This window comes from Peromyscus eremicus, chromosome 5 (assembly GCF_949786415.1).
Source record: "Peromyscus eremicus chromosome 5, PerEre_H2_v1, whole genome shotgun sequence".
Lineage (NCBI taxonomy): Eukaryota > Metazoa > Chordata > Mammalia > Rodentia > Cricetidae > Peromyscus > Peromyscus eremicus.
This window is the reverse complement of record NC_081420.1, coordinates 97656049-97679665: the sequence shown is the minus strand read 5'-3', so window position 1 is coordinate 97679665 and position 23617 is coordinate 97656049. Positions and strand designations below refer to the sequence as shown.

The 23617-nt window shown below is 46.2% G+C and overlaps 1 protein-coding gene across 1 annotated transcript in view; it reads left to right on the top strand.

The window, feature by feature from the left end:
* Hydin (HYDIN axonemal central pair apparatus protein) overlaps positions 1-23617 on the top strand; it is a 362311-nt gene that overhangs the window by 201393 nt on the left and 137301 nt on the right. The window contains exon 24 of the mRNA XM_059264008.1: positions 22934-23071. Coding sequence (XP_059119991.1) covers positions 22934-23071 — 138 coding nt within the window. The remainder of the gene's footprint in view (positions 1-22933; positions 23072-23617) is intronic.

Below are 23617 nucleotides of genomic sequence, written 5' to 3'. Positions count from 1 at the left end.
TCCAACTGAGGAGACCTCTTATTATGTCCTTAGTGGCTCGTCAGGACTTCCAGTACATAATCCTCATCTCATATATGACAACGGCCCTTTTCTTGCCTGTGCACGTTACCATGGTAACAAAGGCTTGCTCTGGATGTCTTCCGTAGACATCTAGCAATGACCCAGTGTCTCATTGAAGCTGGCAGCCAGTCCTGGGCCTGAGCCTTGGAGCCTGCTCATTAAATGCCATGGACTGTTTGGGTTTGGAATAAAATTCTGTAGATGAACATTTAAAACAATTATGGAAAAATCAGCCAACCTGACCTAATACACTTTGAATACCAGATTTTGTGAAATTATTCTGATGTAACACAGCTAAATGAGCTTATTCCATCTGGGAGCAAGGGCATGCTTTATTTATTTTTTACTTTTTGAGAGGCCATTTCCATAATTAAAATAATGACATTTTAAAAATGTAGTTGGCCAGTGCTGAATATGATACATTCAATTTTTCATTGGTTCAAGCATATATTTCTTTCTCTCTTCAGTATCTTCTTGTCTCTTGATATTGGTTCTTTGCTTATAATTCATTTGTTCATTCAATCAAAGAGTCATTGGGCAAGAGTTGATAAATAACTCAGCTGTCACATCAGGGCCATGAACATGGGGCTAGTGGGGGAAGCTGATGTGGAAACCATGGAGGACACACTGCAGTGACATGTTCCTGAGATATCACATTCACATGTCCCAGAGCAGAAGCAGGAGAGCATTCTGAGTCACTGGACTTGTAAGTCACAGAAACCTGCACCTTGAACAGAACTCAAAAGGCAGAGCTAGGATCAGTCTAGCCCTAGCCTGGCTTGAGGCAAATTCATATAATGCCATCATTACAGATGAGTCCTCTGTCCCTTCACTCTGCTGGCCATCACGTGTTGACCTCATCCGTAGCTCAGCGTTTTCCCAGTCTCGGAGTGGCTACCAGCATTCCAGACTCAGAATGCCTCGGAAAGAGTCTTTCTGATCAGGCTAATTGAACCACTTTTCCTGTTCCCTCCCCAAACCAGGAGGGTGATGTGCTTGTCACCGTTGTCACGGCCACACACCTCACAGCAAGGGTAGTGACTTGTGGACCACTGAGGTTGAGGAAGCCGAGAACAGGGTGGATCTTTAAACAAAACTGGCCTAGGGAGAGAATGGATTTGGGGATGGGACAGAAAGTGGGGCAGCAGCATGGCGAGAGCTTGGCTTTCCCTGGGTGAGAAGAAACAATAGAGGATGCAGCTGCAGAGGTAGACTGGCGGTTGTGTGTAACAGCCCGGTGCTCCGTGAGGAATTTAAACAGTTGTTGGTCATTCTTTTCTTTCATGTTTTTTGTTTGTTTGTTTGTTTGTTTGTTTGTTTGTTTTTTGAGACAGAGTTTCTCTGTGTAGCTTTGGAGCCTGTCCTGGATCTCACTTTGTAGACCAGGCTGGCCTCGAACTCATAGAGATCTGCCTGGCTCTGCCTCCCCCAAGTGCTGGGATTAAAGGTGTGTGCCACTGGTCATTCTTTTCTTGACTTGCAGATTCCATATGCCCCTGCCGTTCTTCCTATCCCTCCACCCTTCCTTCTCAGCTCTGCTAATAATCACCACACTGGAGTAGGATCCCCCCCCCCCCCCGTCAGTGATTGGTCCCCCGGTACCTTCAGTCCCCCTCTCCTCCTGGCTCTGGTCCCCTCTGCTACAGTTCTAAGTTCAGAGCACTCTTGATGTCTTCCCTTGGCTGCCTCCCAAGTGACTCATGTCCAACATGCTGCACAGTAGTTCTGGTCCACCCCCACCCTCCCTCTCCTCCAGGGCTCCCTGTCCCAGTGCGTGGCATCGCTATTCCCCAGGAAGAATTCTTCTTCGTCCAAACCCCACACACTACATCAAACCCACCTGTGCTTCCTTCTAAAAACCCCTTGTTCATTCCCACTGCTCTATTTTATTCCCCATCACCTGTGACGGGGTTGGTTGTGACAGCCCTTACCAGGCCCTCAGCTTCCACACGTGCACCACAGTCTCATTTCTGTTCAGGGTCCTGGTGATGAGACTATGTCCCCCTGGCTTAAGTCTGTAATGACTCAAGTCACTTGTGCCCTTCAGAATCAAGTACACGATACTTGGGATGATATTCAGTGAGCCTTAGCCTGAGCTTACCCCTGAGCTCCTTCTAGTTGGCTTTCCTCCCTACATATACCACAATGACATCTTCTATTTATTTAATGTACCAGCTTCTGTCCCATCCAGAGCTGCTCCTGTCCAGCTACCCCCTCCCTGCTGAAAGCCCTTTCCTACTCTCCCCTAGCTTCCTCCTGGTCAATCCTCAAGACTTAGCTTCAGTGTTCTTCCTCAGGAAAGCCACCTCTGAAACTCCTGCCCAAGTCAGAGTCCATGCCACAGGCATCGGGACCTCTACCTACTCAGTGTACATCACACCTGTACTTATATAGCTCAGCATTCATCCTCCCAGAGTGCCTCAATCCCCATGCAGCTGGCAAGTACATCCTCTCTGTCATCTCTGGAGCCCCAAAGCCTGGTTCTCCTTAGCTAATCAACACCCCCTCCCAGGTTACTGCAGACAGAGGAAGGTGGTTTTTCATAACTTGTTTAAGGATCTTTTCTGTCAGCTTCCTGGCACCCGCCAAATAGAAAAACTCAAGGCATAAATGTCACATATAACAGAACCAAAAATGCCACCTGCCCTCTAGAAAGTCTCTGTGCACACCATCAGAAGAAAAAAACAAACAAACAAAAAAACACCCATTGGTTAAAGGTCACTTTATCAGACATATCAACACTAACCTTTCCTTTCCAATTAGAATTCTTCTGAGCTCTGTGGCTAGTGAGAGGAACAAAAACACAATGTGGGCTTCTTTTTCTTTTGTAGACAGGTATGAAGATGCCTAGTCATCTGCAGGGTATATAGATTGTGTGTGTGTGTGTGTGTGTGTGTGTGTGTGTGTGTGTGTGCGTGCGCACGCATGTCTCATGTAAGAACAAAGAAAAAAGGGTCTGGTGTGAAAGTTCAGTGAGTAAAAGCAGGTGCCAAGCAAGACTGATGTTTTCCAGATCCCACAGAGCTAAGAGAGAACCAAGTCCTGAAAGTTAGCCTCTGACCTCCACAGGTGCGCGCACACACACACACACACACACACACACACACACACACACACGTCATCATCATCATCATCATCATCATCATCATCATCATCATCGTGATGCTTCTAAAACAAACAAATAAGCAAAATGGACAAGTATGCTAAATAAATACTCAGAATCAGGAAATACTAGTCACTGCCTTAGCCACATGATGGTCCACATGAGTCAGTGCCCATGACAGTATTCTAGATTGTCTCTGAAGAATGATAGTCCATCATACATGTACGTGTAGTAAGGATATTGACAAGGGCCTGGGGTCTGCTACCACTATCACTGCAGAGATGAGTCTTCCATTGGGTGTGTCTCTTCAGCCTCTCTGAACAGCTTGACAAGAACAAGATGCTTCAAAGGACATATAAGAAAGGATCAAGGAAATGCCTGTCCTTGACTTGACCTTTGCTTTTGAGAGACCAGACAGGAGATACAGACGCCAGGGAGTCATAACCTGAGGTACAACTCTACCTGGTCTCACAGCCACAAAGCTGAGCCAGCACTAAGACTCGGAGCATGGGGCCTGAGTAGTCTCCACAGACCACTTGGGCTTTTCATTTCCAAATTAGATTATGAATAAATCAAACATGAGAGCCTAAGGGAACCAAGTATCACAGCCACAGAACACATTGTTTTCACATTGAGTTGTCAGGGGTGAGCACCAGTCATTCAAGGTAATTGGGAAAGGAGATAGACAGTCTGCAGTGAGGCGAGAGTAGAGAGGAAGTCTAATTCTCTGGATGTTTCCTTCTGTCTTCATCATCCCTCGATTTCTTTTGCTTGAAAATAGAACTGTTCCACGATGTACTAAATTCATGGTCGCTGGGGTCCGGAGCTATAGAACCAGAAAAAGCTCTGTCCTTCTAACCCATGTAACCCTATGTCCTGAATTCTTAGCCTATATAATGGGGGTGATTTCGAATCCTATGGAAATTTCATGATTTTTCCTTTCCAGTTAGAATTCTTCTGAGCTCTGTGGCTAGTGAGAGGAACCAAAACACAAGTGTGGGCTTCTTTTTCTTGTGTAGACAGGTATGAAGATGCCTAGTCACCTGCAGGGTATATAGGTTTTGTGTGTGGGGGCACATCTGTGCATATGTGTATGCATGGTTGTGTAGGCAATTCTTACTCACTTAAAGCATATCTGTTGTTTGGGAATACATTTCCTTCTAAGTTAGCCCTCACGTCTCATATAAGAACAAAGAAAAAAGGGTCTGGTGTGAGAGTTCAGTTAGAGAGAAAACTAATATTTTCCATAAAACATGTCCTTAAGACATACTGAGCCCTCCCACCTTAGTGACTGTGTTTTTAGGCTCACTAAGCCTCCTTCCACTCTTCTATGGACCTGTAGAAAGTGCAACCTCCCCCACAGAACCATAAAGTATTGGAGGCAAAGAATCCCCAGACACCAAGATGATAGACCCAGAAATTCGTATCTCCTGGAAAAGTATAGAAAATCCTCTTCTTAGCCAGGCGGTGGTGGCGCACGCCTTAAATCCCAGCACTCGGGAGGCAGAGCCAGGCAGATCTCTGTGAGTTCGAGGCCAGCCTGGGCTACCAAGTGAGTTCCAGGAAAACAAAAAAACAAAAAAAAAAAAAAAAAAAACAAGAAAATCCTCTTCTTATACCAGGCTGCATTCATCGAGGGCAAAGCAGGAGCTGTTAATTGTCCCATCACTGTGACACAAAGCTGGCAAAGCAGTGTGAAGAAGAAAGGGTTGGTCTAACTCACAGTTTGAGGGGACACAGTCCAGCATGACAAGGCATGTGAAGCTGCCGGTCACACTGCATATTCAGTCCAGAATCAGAGAGATGAGTCCTAGTGCTGTGTGCTTTTTCATGCTGTCTGGAACCCTAGCCCATAGGACTGTGCCACCCACATGTGGGTCTTCGCTGCTCAGTTAAACTCCTCTGGAACTGTCCTTACAAACATACCCGGAGATGTGTGTCCTAGATGATCTTACAGCCAGTGACGTTGACAATGAAGATTAACCATCACAACAGGATTAAACACCATACCCCTTCTCAACATGACATCCAGACACATTACTTTAAAATATAATATCCCATCCCTGGCCACCAAAGTCTCTTATTCATCTCATACTACAAAATACATTTAGTCAGTCTCTGAAAGTCCCCAGTTTTAATTTTAACACTCCCAACACTGTTCTAAAGTTCAAAATCCAACATCTCTTCTGAGATTCAAGACAAACTCTTGTCAGCCCATGCCATAAAATTTAAAAATAGGTTTCATGTGTCCAAGTATACAATAGCATTTAATCAATATTCCCCTTCACAAGGGGAGTAAATGAGAGGAGACCAAGGAAAGATTGGCCCCAAATCAGACTGAAACATGGCCAAGCAAATGACAACCCCTCCAGCTCCGTGTCTAACATCTGGGGCTCGTGGTGATGCCATCTGAGCTCCAGTGGGCTTGGGCAATCCCTCTAGTTCTGCTGCCTGCAGTGTATGTAGACTCTGTCTTGGGCCAGCTCTACTCTATGTCTTCATTGTCTTTGGCAGATACCCCATAGTGCTGCCTTCTCTGCCATCCTGGGATCTACACTGCAAACATGGCCTTCACCTTAACAGGTTCAAACATGGCCCCTCAGGGCCTCCTTTCAGAGAGTTCAATGATGTCACACATTCCTAGCCTCAGTTGTGGTTTTTTTGTTTGTTTGGTTTTTGTTTTTTTTGGTTTTTTGGTTGTTTGTTTTGGACCATTGCTTCAAGCTTCCTGTAACCCTGTAACTCCTGGATTTTGCATGCCTAAAAAAATCAGCACAAGAAGTTGAAGCTACCAAGTACTACTGCCAGCTTGAGCTGTCATCCGGCCTCCTCCTTCCACATCTGTATAACTCTGTACACCTTGGCGACTGAAATCCATGGGTGGTAGACTTAGAGCAGGGGAACCCCTTCCACAGCAGCTACAGCTCAGTCACTCTCCTTCAAGATGAACTTGCGTTTTCACAAGTTGGAGCTTTCAGTGGGTGGGAATTTTGCTCTCACGGGCTACCTTTCTTACTCTCTAGGGCAGAGCGCAAAGATTCTCTTTAATGGCATTAATTTCCTTAAAACTTACAACTGCTTTCGCAACACCCATAGTGTCTGCAACTTTAAACCTCCTCATGCCCCATTCCTCACCAACTTTTACACAATTTTTAATCAATCTGCTCTTTGTCACTGTTGATCTGGCTAAAATTGATGAATAGTAAGCATGTCACAGCCTGGATGCTATGCAGTGTTGGGATTTTCTCCACCAGACAACTTAGTCCAGTTTTTCATTCAGCTTCACTCACAATTTAAGGACATAGGCAAAATATAGCCAGATTCCTTGCCAGAATACAGTGAATCCCCTATAATCCAGTTGACAATAGAGTCTTTGCTTCCCTCTGAAACCTCATGAACACAGTCTTTACATTCTGATCTTCTAACCTCCCACCAGAGTCACTCAGTATACAATGCTTATAGCATTCCAGGGACCCTCTATCTCACAGTGCCAAATGTATCCCTATTCCCCCACAAACTAATTCCAAAGTCCTACAACCCACGTGGCCAGATTTACTGTATCAACAACCCAACTCCTGGTACCAGTTTCTATCCTAATTGCTTTTCTTGTTGCTGTTATATAATACCTCACCAAAAAAAAAAAAAAAAAAAAACTTGACTAAGGAAGAGTTCATTTTAGCTCACAGTTTGAGGGCATACAGTCAGTCCATCATGGCAGAGAAGGTATAATAAGCAAAAGCCCAGGTGGTGAGTCCCGTTGCATCCAAATTCAGAGAGCAGTAAGAGATAAATGCTGGTCCTAAGTTCACCTTGTCCTTTTTTGCCTTCTAAAAATTTACATTTATCTATTGTGTGCATGTGTACATGTGTGTGTACATAAACTCACACATACCTAGGTAAGCACATGCCATGGGGAATGCATGTGGAAATCAGAGAATGATTTGCAGGAGGCTGTTCTCTCCTTCTACCATGTGGGTTTCAGGAACCAGACTCCAGGCATCAGGCTGGGAGGCAGACACTTTCATCTGCTCAGCCATCTTGCTATCCTCTCTTTTCCCTGATTATTCAGTACTATTTACTCAGATAGTGACACTCACGTTCAGGGTGAGTCTTCCCTCCTCAGTACAATAGAAGCACTTTCCCTGGTACACTTGGAAGTGTGTCTCCTAGGTGATTCTAAAAATCAAGGAAGATTAACTATCATATCAGGCCTTAGCCAAAAATACAGGTAGGTTACATACAGTGTGTGGCTTCCTCGACCTCCCCAATATCCTTCTATGTAGTTAAACGAGCCAGATCCATGATTAAAAACAGTTCCTTGCTCTGTCTGAGGGCCCAATTATAGCTTTATTAAATCCCTCAGGGGTAATGCCTAGGCTTCAGCTGCCCCAAAACACTTCAATATGCTAGTTAAGAGCCAACTCAGAGTAAGACTTGTACTTGACCCCCACCCCCACCCCCGCATCAGCAAATGTTTTACTTGAGATGGAGTGGTGAGATGCTAAGCACTGGACCCAGGCCTTGTGCATGGTAAAGACATGATGGACCACTGAGCTACACCTCCAGCCCTACTTGGCCCATATGACCTTAGGCAGTGGCTGGTTGTCTCTGAGTCTCAGCTTTTATGAGTGAAATGAGAATAATAAAGGTCCTTCCATCCAGGGATTAGATGAAAACTGAGTCCGTAGGTGCCCAGAGTGCTTTCAGAACAGTATCATCCCCCATCACACATTCAGCAAAAGCCAACCATTAGCAGCCACGTCTTTATAGAAGACAAGAAGGGCACTTTTGCCAAGTTGCTACCAAGCCACATTTGAGAAGTGGTGTCCCAGAGGCAGCATTGAGATATTTTCTCCTGAAATCAATTTGAGGCCATTCTGAGACACAAAGAGGCCCCTGAGGTTGGAGGGCTGCAGGGACCTCTTGCTGACTTAAGCTTTGGTCCCTTCCATTAATATCCCTCTTTCCTTTTCCAGTGTGGCACTTCTCAGAACCCTTTAAGCTTCTGCAAGCATGTCTACTCTTTTTTACCTCCCAGAGAATAGTTTGGATTGGACACAATAAACAGCCAGCCCCTGGACTCGAAGAAGGTCCCTCTGAGGAGGGACGAATGGTCCCAAAGGGGAAACAGAATAGTGGCCAGCTTGTCCTGGGCAACAATTGAGGCTGGAATTTATGCCCTTCCAGCCCCTTCTCCTGGCTCATTCTTTACTGGCTTGTTTCTAAAGCAGGATGATAGATTTTGAAATCCGAAGATGAGTCCAGTGGGAATGGGGGCTGCAGTCTCCTCCTAATATGTTATTTTCCTGTTGCTGCCTCAGCAAACTGCAAAGTGGGCAGCTATGGAAGGATAAGGCACCTGAACAGGGAAGAGGAGGGTGGATGCCAGGCAGAAGGGAACAAAGATGTCCTCCATAATGACTGACAGGACCCATTGTGTTTCCCTTACTGGTCCTACGCCACATGGACATCTAGTTCTAAAATTAGATGCCACCTGCTTGGAAGGGTACTTAAGGGGCAAGACCACTTCACCAGTGTTCCGGAGATATGACAAGCCAGAAGCCCCTTCTGACACTGGGAAAGCAAGTTTCTGTGAGACACCCCCTCCCCCCAGCACAGCCCTGTCACCATGGAGCCCTGGGAACTGCTAAGGCGCCATCACATTTTCTGGTTCTGCAGTTTTGATCTTTCCTGTGAAATACAGCATGCCTGCTTCCGAGGTCATAGGGTAAGACCACCAATCCAGTGGGAATGAATTCACATCTCTATTATGAGAAAAAGCTCTTTTAAACAGCTTTCCAGAGCCCAGAGAAAATGTCTTGAGTCAGAAATATTTCCTGTAGACAGCTGCATGAAGTCAGACCCTCAATATGGTGATATTAGCAGTGAGAGGAAGGTTCCAGAAGGTTTCTGACCAAAAGCAATAAATAGAACTGAGTACTTCTCATGCACTAGACAACATGTGCAACATGTCATCCAGCAACCCTGGGGTGTCAAGATAAATGTCACCCCCCAACACTGAGACCACCATGATAGATGCAGCTGACCACAAAGCCCTGGCCTTAACCACTGTCTCCTACCGACACATCCCAGTTCCTTGTTCTGTATATTTAACTGCAGTATTCCACTCTTGGTTTAAATAGGCCTTCTGCAGAGACTCTGCCCAGACATTGGGCCACATGCTGTGGGAATACAAAGATAGACTCCTCCTAGTCTATGCATAGACAAGCATGGAAGACACACACATAACTCTGTTAAAGATGATATGATACAATCCCCTCTTCCTGTCAGGCTTGTTTATATGAAGCTCATTTAGGAAATATTATTGCTGTGGTTTTTGTTTGTTTGTTTGTTTGTTTTTTGGTTTTTTGAGACAGGGTTTCTCTGTGTAGCTTTGCGCCTTTCCTGGAACTCACTTGGTAGCCCAGGCTGGCCTCCAACTCACAGAGATCTGCCTGGCTCTGCCTCCCGAGTGCTGGGATTAAAGGTGTGCGCCACCACTGCCCAGCTGCTGTGGTTTTTAACAATAAAACCCGAGTAATACAGACAAGTCACCAAAATAAGAACATTGGAATGGGAGGGGGTTAGGAGGGAGGTGAAAGGCAGGGAGAAGAGAGAGATTAGGTAGGAAAGTAGTCTTTGCCTGTATAGATAGGGATCATAAAAACCCCTAGCTACAGTTGTTCCACAGTCTGAAATCACTTTGTTCTCCACTCTGCACATTGCAAATATCGCCCAGTGTAGAAACCCAGTGAGGATGCTCAGAGTCTCTGGGGTGGGGTCAGTGTTTGGTCACTTGGCTCCAGATAGAAGAGATGATGTCCAGTGCACTGGAGACTCTGGGTGGGGCTCTATAGGAGACCCTGTCCTACAGGGTACATTTAGTGACATCACACCCCCAAGTGACTACTGTCCTGGTTCAGATAAGGACCAAGAATTTGACTGCAGACAAAAGTCCCTAGGAACCCTGGGTGTCCCAGGACCTGGGAATAAGCAACAGAGGGAGGGCCATTTTCCTGCTTCCCTGTTACCACTGCAGAGTGTTGGGGGTGCTGGACACATGACACCAAGCAGCACATGTGTCCTTTTCATAGAACTTTTTTTTTTTTAAAGCCCACCCCATAATAGTACTCAGAAATGGCAGTGCTTGATGTGATAGTCATGGTGGTCATCTTAAGAGTTTCTCCAGTCCCCTCTTGCATGTTCTCAACCTGTTCACCATCAAAAAAAAAGAACTCTGAAAGAGTATGTGTGTGTGCTAAAAAAAAAATATAGGAGAAGTCTGTACCCGTCTACTGCTTCCCCAGCCTCGGGGAGCAAGGGCCCCACTCACAGCTGGCCATTGCTTCTGGCACTTCATGTGGGTAACCCCTGTGCTAACCAGACAACCATACAGACCCTCACTCTTAAGCATTTGGGCTGAATTTGTAAACACTGGGTGAGAAAAAAAAACAACATATTAGCCTATTTAAAAATCAAATTGACCTGAGCAGAAAGTCAAAAGCAAGAACAAGCAAATCAAAATAGCCCTGGTGTTCACTTCCAGGAGAGCAAGGAGGACAAATGAGCATGTAAGACCCTGAAGCTGGCTTCCATGTTCCAGGTGATAGGCCATCCAAGACCCTGGCAACTTCAGAAAAGGCTCTGTAGCCAGCCCCAGGGGTATTGTAGACATGGAGTGGAAAGGTCACAGCCGCGTTTGGTGCCTGGAGTTTCTGCTGGAGGGAGGAAGTGAAAATGCCAGTGGGTGAGAAGGGGACTGTCCAAGGACAGTGATGGAGAGAAAGGTCTGTGCCTGGAGAAGATGGTGACGGCACCACAGTGACTCGGCTCCTCCCCGTGTAGAGAGTTCTGTAGAACAGAGGCCCGGCTCCTTCAGCGGGAGGCATGGCGACCGAACCGACAAAAGAATCATTGCCCATGGTTCCTGTGATTGTTAGCCAGATCTGTAAATCTCTACCATACAACTTAGCTCCTTGTGACACCGTTCAGCCTCACGGCCTGTGTCTTCATTTAAGAACTTCTGGAAGAGACAGGAAGAGGCAACAATAAGGACAAAAGTCTGAATCCTGCTTGGTCCCATGAGGGCGTGGAAGAAGCTTGCTGCCTGTGGCCACCCCTCCCTCCGTCTTGGTCCGTTTTCAGTCTGCAGAGGGGGAGCTTGGAGAATCGGGATGATGTGCTTGCTTACACTAACATTCTGTGAGTCTCCTCGGAGGATCAAGATTAGAATGTAGAGGACTCAGCCTCAGAGGCTGAGAAATAGACTCAGTAACGGGACCAGAAGAAAGCAGCCAAGGGACAGAAGACAAACAGGGAACACCTCCATTTTCTGTAGCGTGTTGGGCCAAAATAGCAACTTGGTTGTTGCTTTGCTTTGTTTTAAGGCGTGTATGAGCTGACGAGGTTTCTCACAGAAACACTTCTTAGAACCTGAGTGTTGGCGTAAACACCGTTGCTGCTGTAGTGAGTTTCCACAGGCAGTGGCCTCAACAACAGAACTCTGGTCTCTGGCCTCTCCCAGTTTTGGAGGCAGAAGCGGGAGATGAAGGTGTGGCTGAGGCTTGTTCCTTCTGAGGACCTGAGGGAAGGACCTGCTTCCTGCCTCTCTTGGCTTGCAGACTCCCAGCTGACTTCCGGGTGTCTTCCTGACACCTTCCCTCCTGCAGGTACCGAAGCAATTTCCTCTCCCTGGAAATATTCAAGCCATGTTGGGATAAGGCCTAGCCAATGGCTTCGTTTTGACTTAGTTACCTCTAACAAGATGTTGTCTCTAAATACTGTTATTTCCTGAACTATGGGTTTAACATAAGAATTTCAGGGAGACCCATCTGACCTACGACAATATTTACTTTAAAAACATTAAGCAAGGAGGAAACAATTGAAAAATAAGACTGTTGCGACCAAAGCCCATCATCAAGAAAAAGAACGATCTTTAGCTAGAAACTTCTGTGAGGCACACTGGGAAGGGGTGTGAACCATGCTACAAAGTTTGATTTAGTTTCCAAATGTCACAAGCTAAAGGAGGATTTTAATTAAGAGAGTAGCGTGAGCCGCCATAAACTGGCCAGCAGAAATGAGCTTTACCAACAGAACTGCCCTGGGCATTCCCAGCAACCCTCAGCAAAGCACTGCTGTCCTTAAGGAGGAGGGAAAGTGAGCCCAGGTATAGTGTCTGAAAAGAAGTAAGGACTTTTTTTTTTTTTTTTTTTTTTTGGTTTTTCGAGACAGGGTTTCTCTGTGTAGCTTTGTGCCTTTCCTGGGACTCACTTGGTAGCCCAGGCTGGCCTCGAACTCACAGAGATCCGCCTGGCTCTGCCTCCCAAGTGCTGGGATTAAAGGCGTGTGCCACCACCGCCCGGCGACGTAAGGACTTTTAAATTAAGAAAATGGCATACCATGGCCGGCAAGATGGCTCAGCGGGTAAAGGCACTGGCCACCAGGCATAACAACACAAATTCGATCCTTGGAACCCACAGGTGGAAGAAGAGAATCAAAACCACAAAGTTGTCTTCTGACCTCCACACTCACGTGCCATGGCTGGTGGGTGAGCACAGACAGACAGACAGACAGACAGACACACACACACACACACACACACACACACACATTTTTTAATGTTTTTTTAAAAGTTACTAAAGACACAGGTGAGTGTGAGACACACTTTTTCATTGACTTTAAAGACTGAACGTAGTGAAGATGTCATTTTTGCCAAAATGACCTGTACCCACAATGCAGTTTCAGTCAGAATGCTGACAAGTTGATCTTAAAATGTACATGAAATTGCTAAAGTTTGAAATTAGCCAGGCCCCTTCAAATGTGAAAATACAATAGTAATAGGTGTCTTTTGTGTAGAGAGACAACAGAATAAAGGCACGGAATAGAGAGCCCAGGAACAGAACGGTAAATTTATAAAGTCATGACAAAGATGGAATTATTGAACCGAGAGCAGAGGGCTACTATTCAGAAAGCATCCTCGGAATGATCTGTTATCTACAAAGGAAAGATCCAAACTACATTCCTAAAGTTACACTATAAAGAAAACAATTTCGTAGGGGTTAAAAATTTAAATGTGAAGGTCAAAATATTTTTTAAATTTGAAGAAGGTGTAAGAGATGAAAAAGTAAGAAATTGAATCAGTGCTTTCTAAATAATGGAGAACTTCTCAAGATACAAAACCACAATGAGGCTATTCAAAAATTTGGCATTAGATTTGAGAGCTATTTTATTTATCAAAGAGACACAGGAGGAGTGCAAAGACAAGTCACAAGCTGAGAGAAATTTTTGGCATGATATTATCTTCACATGATTAGTATACATAATAAAGAATAGCCTTAAAGGAAAACACAGAATTGAATTTAGAAATGAAAGAACATGGTGAGCAGTAAGTTCACAGAAGCTGAAATATTAGAGCCCAACAAAGAATGAAAAGGTGTTCCAGCTCATTAGTGATCTTGACCTATGGAAATTGGAGCAACGTGAAGATGCTGTTACATACCCACCACATTGGATAAACTAAGATAGGCCCTGACCACATACTGTTGGGAGGTAGAGGGTAGCTTCCTCCGTGGCTGGAGAAAGTTTAAATTGATGGTCGTTTTGGAGATGATTTTGTCTGGTGGGAGTTTCAGCTGATGCAGTCACAATGCAGAGCAGCTGCTCAAGCTGATGGAAGCATTCCCAAGGCCTGTACGGCCCCCAGTTTTCCTGGACTGACCTTCCTTCTGGCCTGCCACACCCTCGTCTTGTGCTGGGTCCCATTCAGGAGCCCATACACGCCAGCTTCCCTTTGATCCTCAATTTGAGCGTTGGGGGTAGGGTATGTATACATGTTTGTGTGGGTGTGTACATGAATATGTGTATGTACATATGGGTCAAAGTTCAGTGTCAGATGTTGTCCTCAATCACTCTCCACCTAATTTTTGGAGAGAGAGTCTCTCACTGAGCCTATGAATTTAGTGAGGCTGGCTGGCTGGCCAGTGAGCGTCAGGGACCTGCCTGTCTGCGCTTCCCTCATGCTGGGATTACAGACTTGTGCCAGCCCACCTGGCTTTTTGCGGAGGTGCTGGGCATCTGAATCCATGTCTTCATGCTTGCAAGGCAAGAGAGTTACCACCTGAACATCTCCCTAGCCTCTCATTAGCTCATCTCTTTCCCTCCCAGAGCATGGGAAATATGCAGAATGTTTTCTAATATCCAGAAAACAGCACCTGCCGCTCTGCAGAACCAGCCTTCCCATCTGTTCCTCTCTCTCAACAATCTCCTCTGGCTCCTCATAGCCTTACACTCCCTGTCTGTCCTTTGCTCTCAGCGTGACAGTACCGTGTCTTAGCCCTTCTCTTCTTCCTCTTCGGCTTGTCACCGGTTCTGTCACAGGTGATGGAAGAAGATGGAATAACGATCCTATCAGCTCCCCAACCCAACCTTAGGTGCTTTGAGTCATGAAACCGAAACCACCTCTCTACAAGGTCAGTGAGGACTGCGTTAGCCAGGTGAAGCCCTGTTTGTGTGTGTGTGTGTGTGTGTGTGTGTGTGTGTGTGTGTGTTCCAAGGCAGCTCCCCAATCTCTTCTTAGTGTGAGATCACATGCTGTATGCAAACGCTATATGCTGCATCACTGCTGTTACAAATAGGTAGTAAAACTGAGGTCCACTGCAAAAGAAAACAATAGATCAGTCCCTCTTTGGTGTCCTCAGAGGCCCCAGGAAGCTCCAGGGCTTCCTATAGCCCACCTACCAAGAACGTCCTCTCCTGCTGTGAAGAGTCTGACCAGGGGCCAGATTAGCCTCAGCACCTGAGAGAACCATCAGCCTGCTCTCAAATCTGAGCTTCCAGAAACAAACATTCCAGCAACCCAAGGTTCCAAGCAAAGGGAGGGGAGGTCTTTAGCCCATTCTATATAGAACTTAAAAGCAGACCCCAGGTTGGGTCTCTGCTGTCCAGTTCTTTTTGGAATTCAGTATACTCCGGTTTCCTGACGTGCCAGCTGCCTCCCCACAGATGAACGAGTTAGGGTATTTTTCATTTCAGTTTTGAGTGCTATAAAACTTTTTTGTCTTGCTTTCATGGTGTCATAAAGACCCCTGGTCACCTTGTTACAGGTTCACTCCTTTTAAAGCATTTTCTGAGTGTCTTTAGTATCAGCAGTGGACGTCAGCCTCACAGAGATTCAATGTGAGCTAAGCTGGCTTCTAAAGAAACCAGTGGAGAGTATCAGTGCAGATCTGATCCCTGACCAGATTAGGTTTGCTTGGCTCCCTTAATGATAGGATTCATAAGGAGTTCATATATCTATGTGTTCATATTAATTAAAAGTCCCCCAAAGTGAGCTACCTTTATGGGAGCCCAGACATTCAAAGAAACTGACTTGAAGCTTTCCTGTTTTGAAAGTATTTTTCAAGTGCTTTGAAGCTGAACATATTATGAGATTTCACAGTCTACCTGTTCGGGGCAGCCCTTCCAAGAGTATGTAGCAGTGGGGACACCTTCTGGAGTTTCATAGAAGTGGCCGTGTCTCACAGAAATCTCTTGAAGAGAGCTTCAAGGTAGATTCTGTTAACTGTCTTCTCCTACTCCTCTCATAGCTAAACTCCTGAGACATCTCCCCAAGGGCAAGGTCAGTGATGTCTTCTTTTCCTTAGATTATGAGGGAAGGTTCCAGACAACGCATTACAAGTTCCTTGTGTGGGGGATTGCGATGTCTTTTGACATGGAAGGCCTGTTTTGTGACTTGCCACCAAGAGGGTGGCCTGGCACGAAGCAATCCAGGAACACTTGTGCCTGTGGCTCAGGAGGGCTGCCAGCGAAGCTGTTAAGAGTATGAGCTTTGGGTCAGTCCAGCACAGCTCAGTAAATCGCTTGCTTCTGTCTTTGAAAAGTGACGGGACTTGTGGCGTCCTGGCGTGGAGATCAAATTGGGCAGTACTTATTCAGTGCTTAGTGGTAACTGGCAGGATGCTGGTAAACAATGATGGCTGTAGTTACCTAACACAGGCTCCCATTTTCCATGTACTTCCCCACCATCCTCTCTGTGACTTTCTTCCCACCACCATGGGGTCATGACTCCTCAGCCTTGAACGCACATTGGAATCATGGCAGAGGTTCCTAATGGACTAATGCTGAGTTAACCCAGTTTCTGCAGTTGTGTCTTGAGCCCTAAGACCTGAGGGATTTGAGCTTCAACTTCTCAGCGCTCACTGCCTTCCCCTCGGCACACATGGCCAGTCGGAAGCGCTGGAAACATGATGACATCCTAGGGCTGAGTCAGGCTGCTTCCCATAATGGTTGTGTCTGTGGTTGGCTTCCCCCTCTTCGTGTGGCACAGCTAGAATGAATGCCAGCCGGGAAGGTTCCAGCAGCCACATCTGTTTCTGTCATTTGATTTTCCACATAGGAAGAACTTCAGCGTAAAAACCACAAATATAGCCGGGCGGCGGTGGCACACGACTTTAATCCCAGCACTCGGGAGGCAGAGTCAGATGGATCTCTGTGAGTTCCCAGGCCAGCCTGGTCTACAGAGCCAGAGCAAGATCCAGGACAGGCTCCAAAGCTACACAAAGAAACCCTGTCTTGAAAAACAAACAAACAAAAAAAAAAACCCACCCCACAAATACAGGCAGTAAATGCTGGAGCATGCCAGGGACTTTCAGTTTAGGAAGCAGGAAAGTATGCCATCTAGTAGTATAGTTCAAAGCAATGGTGTTCATCTACTCCCTTTAGAAGCAGGAAGGATCAGTAGATTATGTTAGAGAGATTCAGAGGGAGGGAGGGAGGGGGAGGAAAATAAAAGATACAGGAAGGAAGGGAGGGAGAGCTGTTCAAAATGAGAAGCAGAAACAAGAGGAAGAAGAGATAGGTTTTTTAACCCTAAGATATAGTAAATATATATTAATCATGGCACTTAGATGGTCAACTAGCTGTTTACATCACGTTTTCTAATGCATCATCATTGCCCAGAGAAGTCAAGACCAGATTCAGGGTCTGAAGGAAATAGGCTCTCCCTGATGATGGAAGGGGGCAACATTTTCTTGGGAAGATCTGTGCTTACCGGAATTGGAGAGATCACCGGGGTCATTTTTACACCATCCAATGCAATGCTTAGAGAAAACAGGATAGTACATGTCCACGTGTGGCATCCACGTGTGGTCATCTGTATGTGTGTGCATGGGGGACAACTTCAGCTGTCACTCTCCACCTTACTTTTTGAGGCAGGTTCTCTCCATAAACCCAGAGCTTGTCATCTCAGCTAGCCTGGTTGGCAGGCCCCGGAACTCCATCTGTCTCCTTGCAGCCCTCCAGCACAAGGGTTACAAGAGTGTACCGTCACGACCAGCTTGTATGTGAGTGGGGGTGGGGATCAGAACTCAGGTCCTTAGACTTGCGCAGAAACATTTTACCCACTGAACTATCTCCCCAGGCCCCAAACAGGATCTCTGTAACCCTTTTGAATGCAGGAAATTAACAAGTCATTTCCCCTCTCACATATATGTGAATGTGGTATGTGTGAGTGTGCCCATAAGTATGTAGGTCCATGTGTATTCACAGGCATGTGAAGACCCAAAGTTGACATCAGGAATCTTCCCTAATCCCTCTCCACATTTATTCAGGAAGGGTCTCTCAACTGAACCTATAGCTCACTGGTTCAGCTAGCCTAAGCAGCCAGCTTGCTCCAGGGCCCCCCTGTTTCTGCCTTCTGAGCACTGGCATTACAGTCAGGCCTCCACACCCATCCAGCATTCACATGGGTTCTGGGGAACGTGACTTCTGGTCCTCATGCTTGCACAGCAAGCTCTCTAACTGCTGAGCCATCTCCTCAGCCTTATAGGACTTTTAAATAGGATTTCTTATTCAGTAAATGTTGACTGAGAATCATCTTGAAACTTGATACAGCATCATGTGCTAGGGACAGTGGTGGTGGAGACAGGCCTGGCTGCTGAGTGGATTATAATGTGCCGTCTATGGAAGCATGAACATGACCCCATAACTTGGCCTTGGGGTCAGGGAATATGCCCCCAATGAAAACAGTGATGCTAAGACTTAAACACTACGTAGATATGAACTGAATAAAGGTGTAGAGTGCAGAGGGAGAGCATATTCCATAGGCTGACAATGAGAAAGGACTTTCTTGGTACTTAGAGCATTTCACCAAGAACTGGGCAGGTGAGGAGAGCAGAGAATGGGAAGGCTCAGGGCAGTAGGAAAAGAGTAGGAAGTTTGGCCATGAAGAGCTCTGTCAGAGCACTGTGCACTTCAGATGTCTACTTCTGACTCACTGGCCTTGGGGTTTCTGGAAGCCCAGGGTCTCTCCTCTCTGTAATTGTGCACCAGTGTGGTGAGTTCCTTCCAGGCAGAGGCTGGGATGGTGGTTCCACAAGTAATATATTGAGGAAAAAGCCTCAGGAGAAACTGTACAGGAGTGAGGGAAGCTAGGGAAAATGGAGGGGAGATGGGAGATGTGGTTTAAAAAGTACTCCAACCTCAGCCAATCCCACAGGGAGCTCTGCAGAGTGGGTTGATCACCAGAGTTTGTCCCATTCACAGATGAGGAGGCTGGGGTCTTAGAGTACCACACCCATCAACCAGTCCTTCACCTGCCTGAGAGCCCTTCCTCCAGGAAGACATAACTTCCTGAGAAATTCTTGGTGTTGTTAGGCCTTTTCTATCCGATCAGAGCAAGGTTCTAGAGAATGGTGCTCACAGCACCCACAGCCCCAGGCAGTGAGCACATCCTCTTAAGCAGGGGGATCTAGACATGGGCCATCCACACCTGTATCATCAATTTGGAAAATAACATGTGCTGGTTCTCTTTTTCCAACCAGAGGAAGCCCATCTGCAGGCCTTTACATAAGGCCGGAGGCTGTTCTGACCCTCAGTAAGGGGCACTTCCAGAACCCAAATGTAATGAATAAACAAACCAGCAGTCACTGTGTGTATTGCAAAGCTCCCTGTCCCGACCACCTTTTCTGCCCTCCGCCTGGATCTCACTGCCCAGACCTGAGTGTATGTCTGACCTTCGCCTCCCATCTACACATAGGGAGAACTCCACCGTGCAGCTGAAGCATGAGCTTGTTCTTAGGCTTTTGTTTTGTCGTGGTGCAGCTTGCTGGCAGCGGTGGAAGGGTGGGTTGAGCATGGTGGACTTTTCTTACTGTGTAGCACAAAGGTTTATATTGATCCTTACCCACGAGCCTCCTGAGCTAGGCTCGGGGCTGCTCATCAGCCTGTGTTTGACACTCAGAGGATGCTGTCGTGGCCCAAGGGAGTGGCTTCTCCTGGCGTCTCCAGCTTTTCTTCTAGAATTGGAGCAATATTGATTTTCCTTGATTGCTGCACACTCTCTTTTAAAAATAATGGAATCTAATCCTGTGAGAGCCAGCATAACAGGAAAGCAATCATCTGTACCTGAAGGGGAAAAGATCTTTTTTGGGGGGAAAAGTTAGACCAATGTTGAGTTTGAATGAGGAGGGAGGCAGGTTTTAATAAGTTAAGGCCTCCATTCTGCTCAAGGTCTCATTGCATTAAACTCTTGTTTGTTTCCAAAGAGACCTCTCACTTTCCAGTTGAGGTGTTGTTTTTCCCCGGGTGTGCAGACACTCCACGGCTTTGTATTTTTCCTTGACAGACATCCCCACATGCTCCCTTTTCAATCTGGAAGACATCCTGGGCAGGGGAGTGCCAATGATGAATGAGAGAGTGCTATTCTATGCATGGTGACCCAGCGGAGGGTCCCCCCAGGCATCTCTGCTGACCTGGGGTGATTTAATAAGTGCTTAGGATGGTCCTCTGCTGGTTTTCACTGTCCCTAGCTGGCAAGGCTACAGTGTTAACCCCACATTAATTATCAGCTCTATCCTGAGCTATCACAGTGACTTCCCACCCATGGTGGCTGCTCATCACTGGAAGCACCTGGGACAACTTAAAACTAACTCCTGGGCCTTACCCTAGACCTGAATCTGCCCAAGGATGGGGCCAAGCATCTTTATTGTATCAAGTTTCTCAGATTTTTTTTTTGTACCCACCCAACCAAGAATCTCTGCCAAGAAATCAAAGTCAGCTAAAGACATCTGATCTAGAACAAGGCCAGTAAGAGCTCTGGAAAGCTAAGAGCATCCTAGCTGGGGGTGTGAGTGCAGCACACCGCTCTCCTGTTCTCATCTAACCACCTACCCTGCCTGCCAATCGAATGTCCATTGAGCTCAGCCTCTGTGTGATAGAGTTTGTGCTGCAGGGCAGAGAAGACCCTGCCCTCCAAATGCTCGTGGCTCTGTAATGAGCCCAGTTACAGATGGTGCCAGCCCCGGGTTTCCACACGGGAAGGTAAACTGATCTTGCTTCCTACAAACAGCAGGCAATGCTCTGCTCAGAGCCTTCACTAGGCAAATAAATAACACTTTTTTTTATTCTCCTGTTGATTTTTGAAATGAATTAAAACTAGGATTCTATTTGTAGTAATCACATAAAACATTCCCTTAATATAAGCCTACTAGTGTATATGTAGTATGCTGCCACCAGGTAAGCATTGAATGGCTTAAACTAATCTGTACACCAAGTGTGACTGGCAGTTTCCTTTAATGTTAAATATGCAGAGACCATGTAATCCAGCAGTTTCCTACAAAGGAACGTATCCAAAAAGAATGAGTTAGTCAGTTTCCCATTACTATGACAAACACCTGAGCACAATCATCGTATAAAAGAAAGGGTTTGTTTTGGCTCACAGTTTTAGAGGCATCAGTCCATAGTTGGTTTGTCTTGTTTCTTTTGGGCCTGTGACAAAGCAGTGCATCATGGTGGGGATATAAGGCGGACTAAAACCATTCACCTCATCATGAGCCATGGGGCAAAGAGAGGAAGAAGAGAGCAACCTTCTACTATCCCCTTTAATGGTACATCCTCAGTGACCCAAAGGCCCTCTAGGCCTTGCCTCCCAAAACTTCCACCACCTATGAGTAGCACCGAGCTACAGACCAAGCTTTAACACATGAACCTTTGGGGGAGCATACCAGATCCAAATCAAAACAGAGAATAAACATGTGTCCACATAAAGACTCACACACAAATGCTCATAGCAACTTTATTAGCAGCACCAAAAGCTAGAAACAGCTTGGGTGTCCATCAACAAGAAGATAGATAAGTAACCATACTATGGAGTACTACTCCATTTTTAAAAACAATACTGTTCCACATAACAACACTAATCTCAGAACGTTTTTATTGAACCAAAGAAGTCAGGCAGCAGTAAGTATAGACTCCATTTCTATGAAACTGTGGGCATAACTTACCTACTGTGCCATAAAGCTCAAATCTACGAGGATGCTATGTAACCTCTGAGGGGATGATAAACTATCTATACATGTGGCGGTAGGTTCTTGGGTCTGTGTATCTGTAAAATTTTGTCAAACAATATGCTGATGAGTTTGCTTTGTAAGTAAACTGCACCTCAATAAAGTTGCTTTAGTAGGTAATACTGGAGAGGCAGAAATCAAAGGTCATAATGGGGTGCCTGCAGTTTAGGAAACCACAGTCCAGGCCTCAGTGGAAAGTGAGCTGTGATGAGCTGGGGAGGCTTTCCTTCTACAAAGGTGTAGCTAGAAGTTTTCCTGTGTCCTGGCCGGCCGACAGTCAGAACAAATCTCTCCCATTCGCATCCCCCAAGTAAACACATAGAGGCTTATATTAACTATAACTGATCAGCCATTAGCTCAGGCTTATTACTGACTAGCTGTTACACTTAACCCATAATTCTTATCTATGTTTAGCCACATGGCTTGGTACCTTTCCTCAGTTCTGCCTTGTCATCTTGCTTCCTCTGTGTCTGGATGGTGACTCCTGACTCAGCCTTCCTCTTCCCAGCATTCTCCTTGTCTGCTTATCCTGCCTATACTTCCTGCCTGGCTACTGGCCAATCAGCATTTTATTTATCAACCAATCAGAGCAACACACATTCACAGCATACAGAACGACATTCCACACAAAGGGAATATAGGACATACCACCAGGACCTTCTGCTGAGCCTGAGTTCAGATGGGGCTGGGAGGATTAAATAAGTGAACCGGGTTGGAACTTATAGTAAGAGAGAGGGGAGGAAGAGGAACAGGCCAGAACAAAGTCTTGTGTGCCTAGAAAAAGGAGGAATGGGAGTGAGCCTTGGCCTTGGCCTTGGCCTTGGTCTCATACAAAGACCTTTCTAATCCAATGAGTGAAACCTGAACACATGGGCTTCAATACCAGCAAGTGCAGCCACCTAATTTCCCCAGAATCCCTTTACTCAGGACTTGAGTGGCAGCAAAGCTCAACAATAGGGCCAGCACCGGGATGTGTTAAGCAAGGTGCTGAGGACTCTGCCTTGTAAGGGATGGGGTCATTTTTTTTTTCAGGATCCCAACAGGAAGTGCCTCACATGCACCACCCTAGTCCCAGCTCTGCTTTCTAGTTGTCTGGGAGCAGATCCTCATCATTCCTGTCTAGGCCTGGCCACGCAGTTCAGGCAATGCACTGTATATGGCACCCTGTTAGGAACAAGTCCTGGGGGAGCTCGAGAAGGAAAACATGGGAGAGGGGGATCCCAGGAGTCTGTGTGTGCTCAGAGGGGAAATCCTGGATCCAGGCTGAGATGGGTGGTCCCCAAAAATTTTAGGAGTGACTGTTGAGATTTGAAGAAGACAAGTACAAGAGAGGACTCAAGGCCGTTCTTCTAGATCTTTCCAGTATAGGATGACAATGAGAGCCTGTGGCCAACAATTTGCAGTTTCTGATGCCTCCTTGCCTTTGTAGGTTCGCACCCTGTATCAAGCCCTACAGTGCTCTGATGTCCCAGATGGAGTCCATCCCAGCAACCTCAGTTACCACCAGCTCGCCAGCAGCCCCGGGGATGGTAGAGTCCACTGAGGTGGACTTCAGTGATTCTATTAAGTAAGTAGGCAAAACCAGTGTGGGCTTGTCCTTAACATTCTTTCCTCTCACTGAATTTACATTCTCAACACCCATCCCTCACTTGTCCACTCAGCCATACACTAGTCAACAGTTAGATGAGTGGATTTTATGTTAGGCTCACCACTGGCTCTCTGCTCTCAGGTGGGGTACAGAGTTCTTAACTTTAGGGGACTGAGTCCTTCCTTCCCATTGCCTCTCCATAGAGCAAAGCTCGGCAGACAAGATGGGACTCTGGGTGGAATGCAGAAAATAACATCATTGTTTATCTATCCAACACTGTGTTCTCACAACAAAATTCTCTAAGTAATTGTGAAATTCAGTTAGGTATGGTGGCACAGGCCTGTCATGCCAGTACTCGGGAGCCTGAGGCAGGGGGATTATGAGTTTGAGGCCAGCCTGGGCTACATAGTGACAGTCTCAAAAACAAAATAAAAACTTACGAACTTGAACATTGAGGACTTATCCAAACTGTCTGAAGAATTGCCCATGCTTTCCAGGATGCCTTTTAAATAGGACATGAACTTG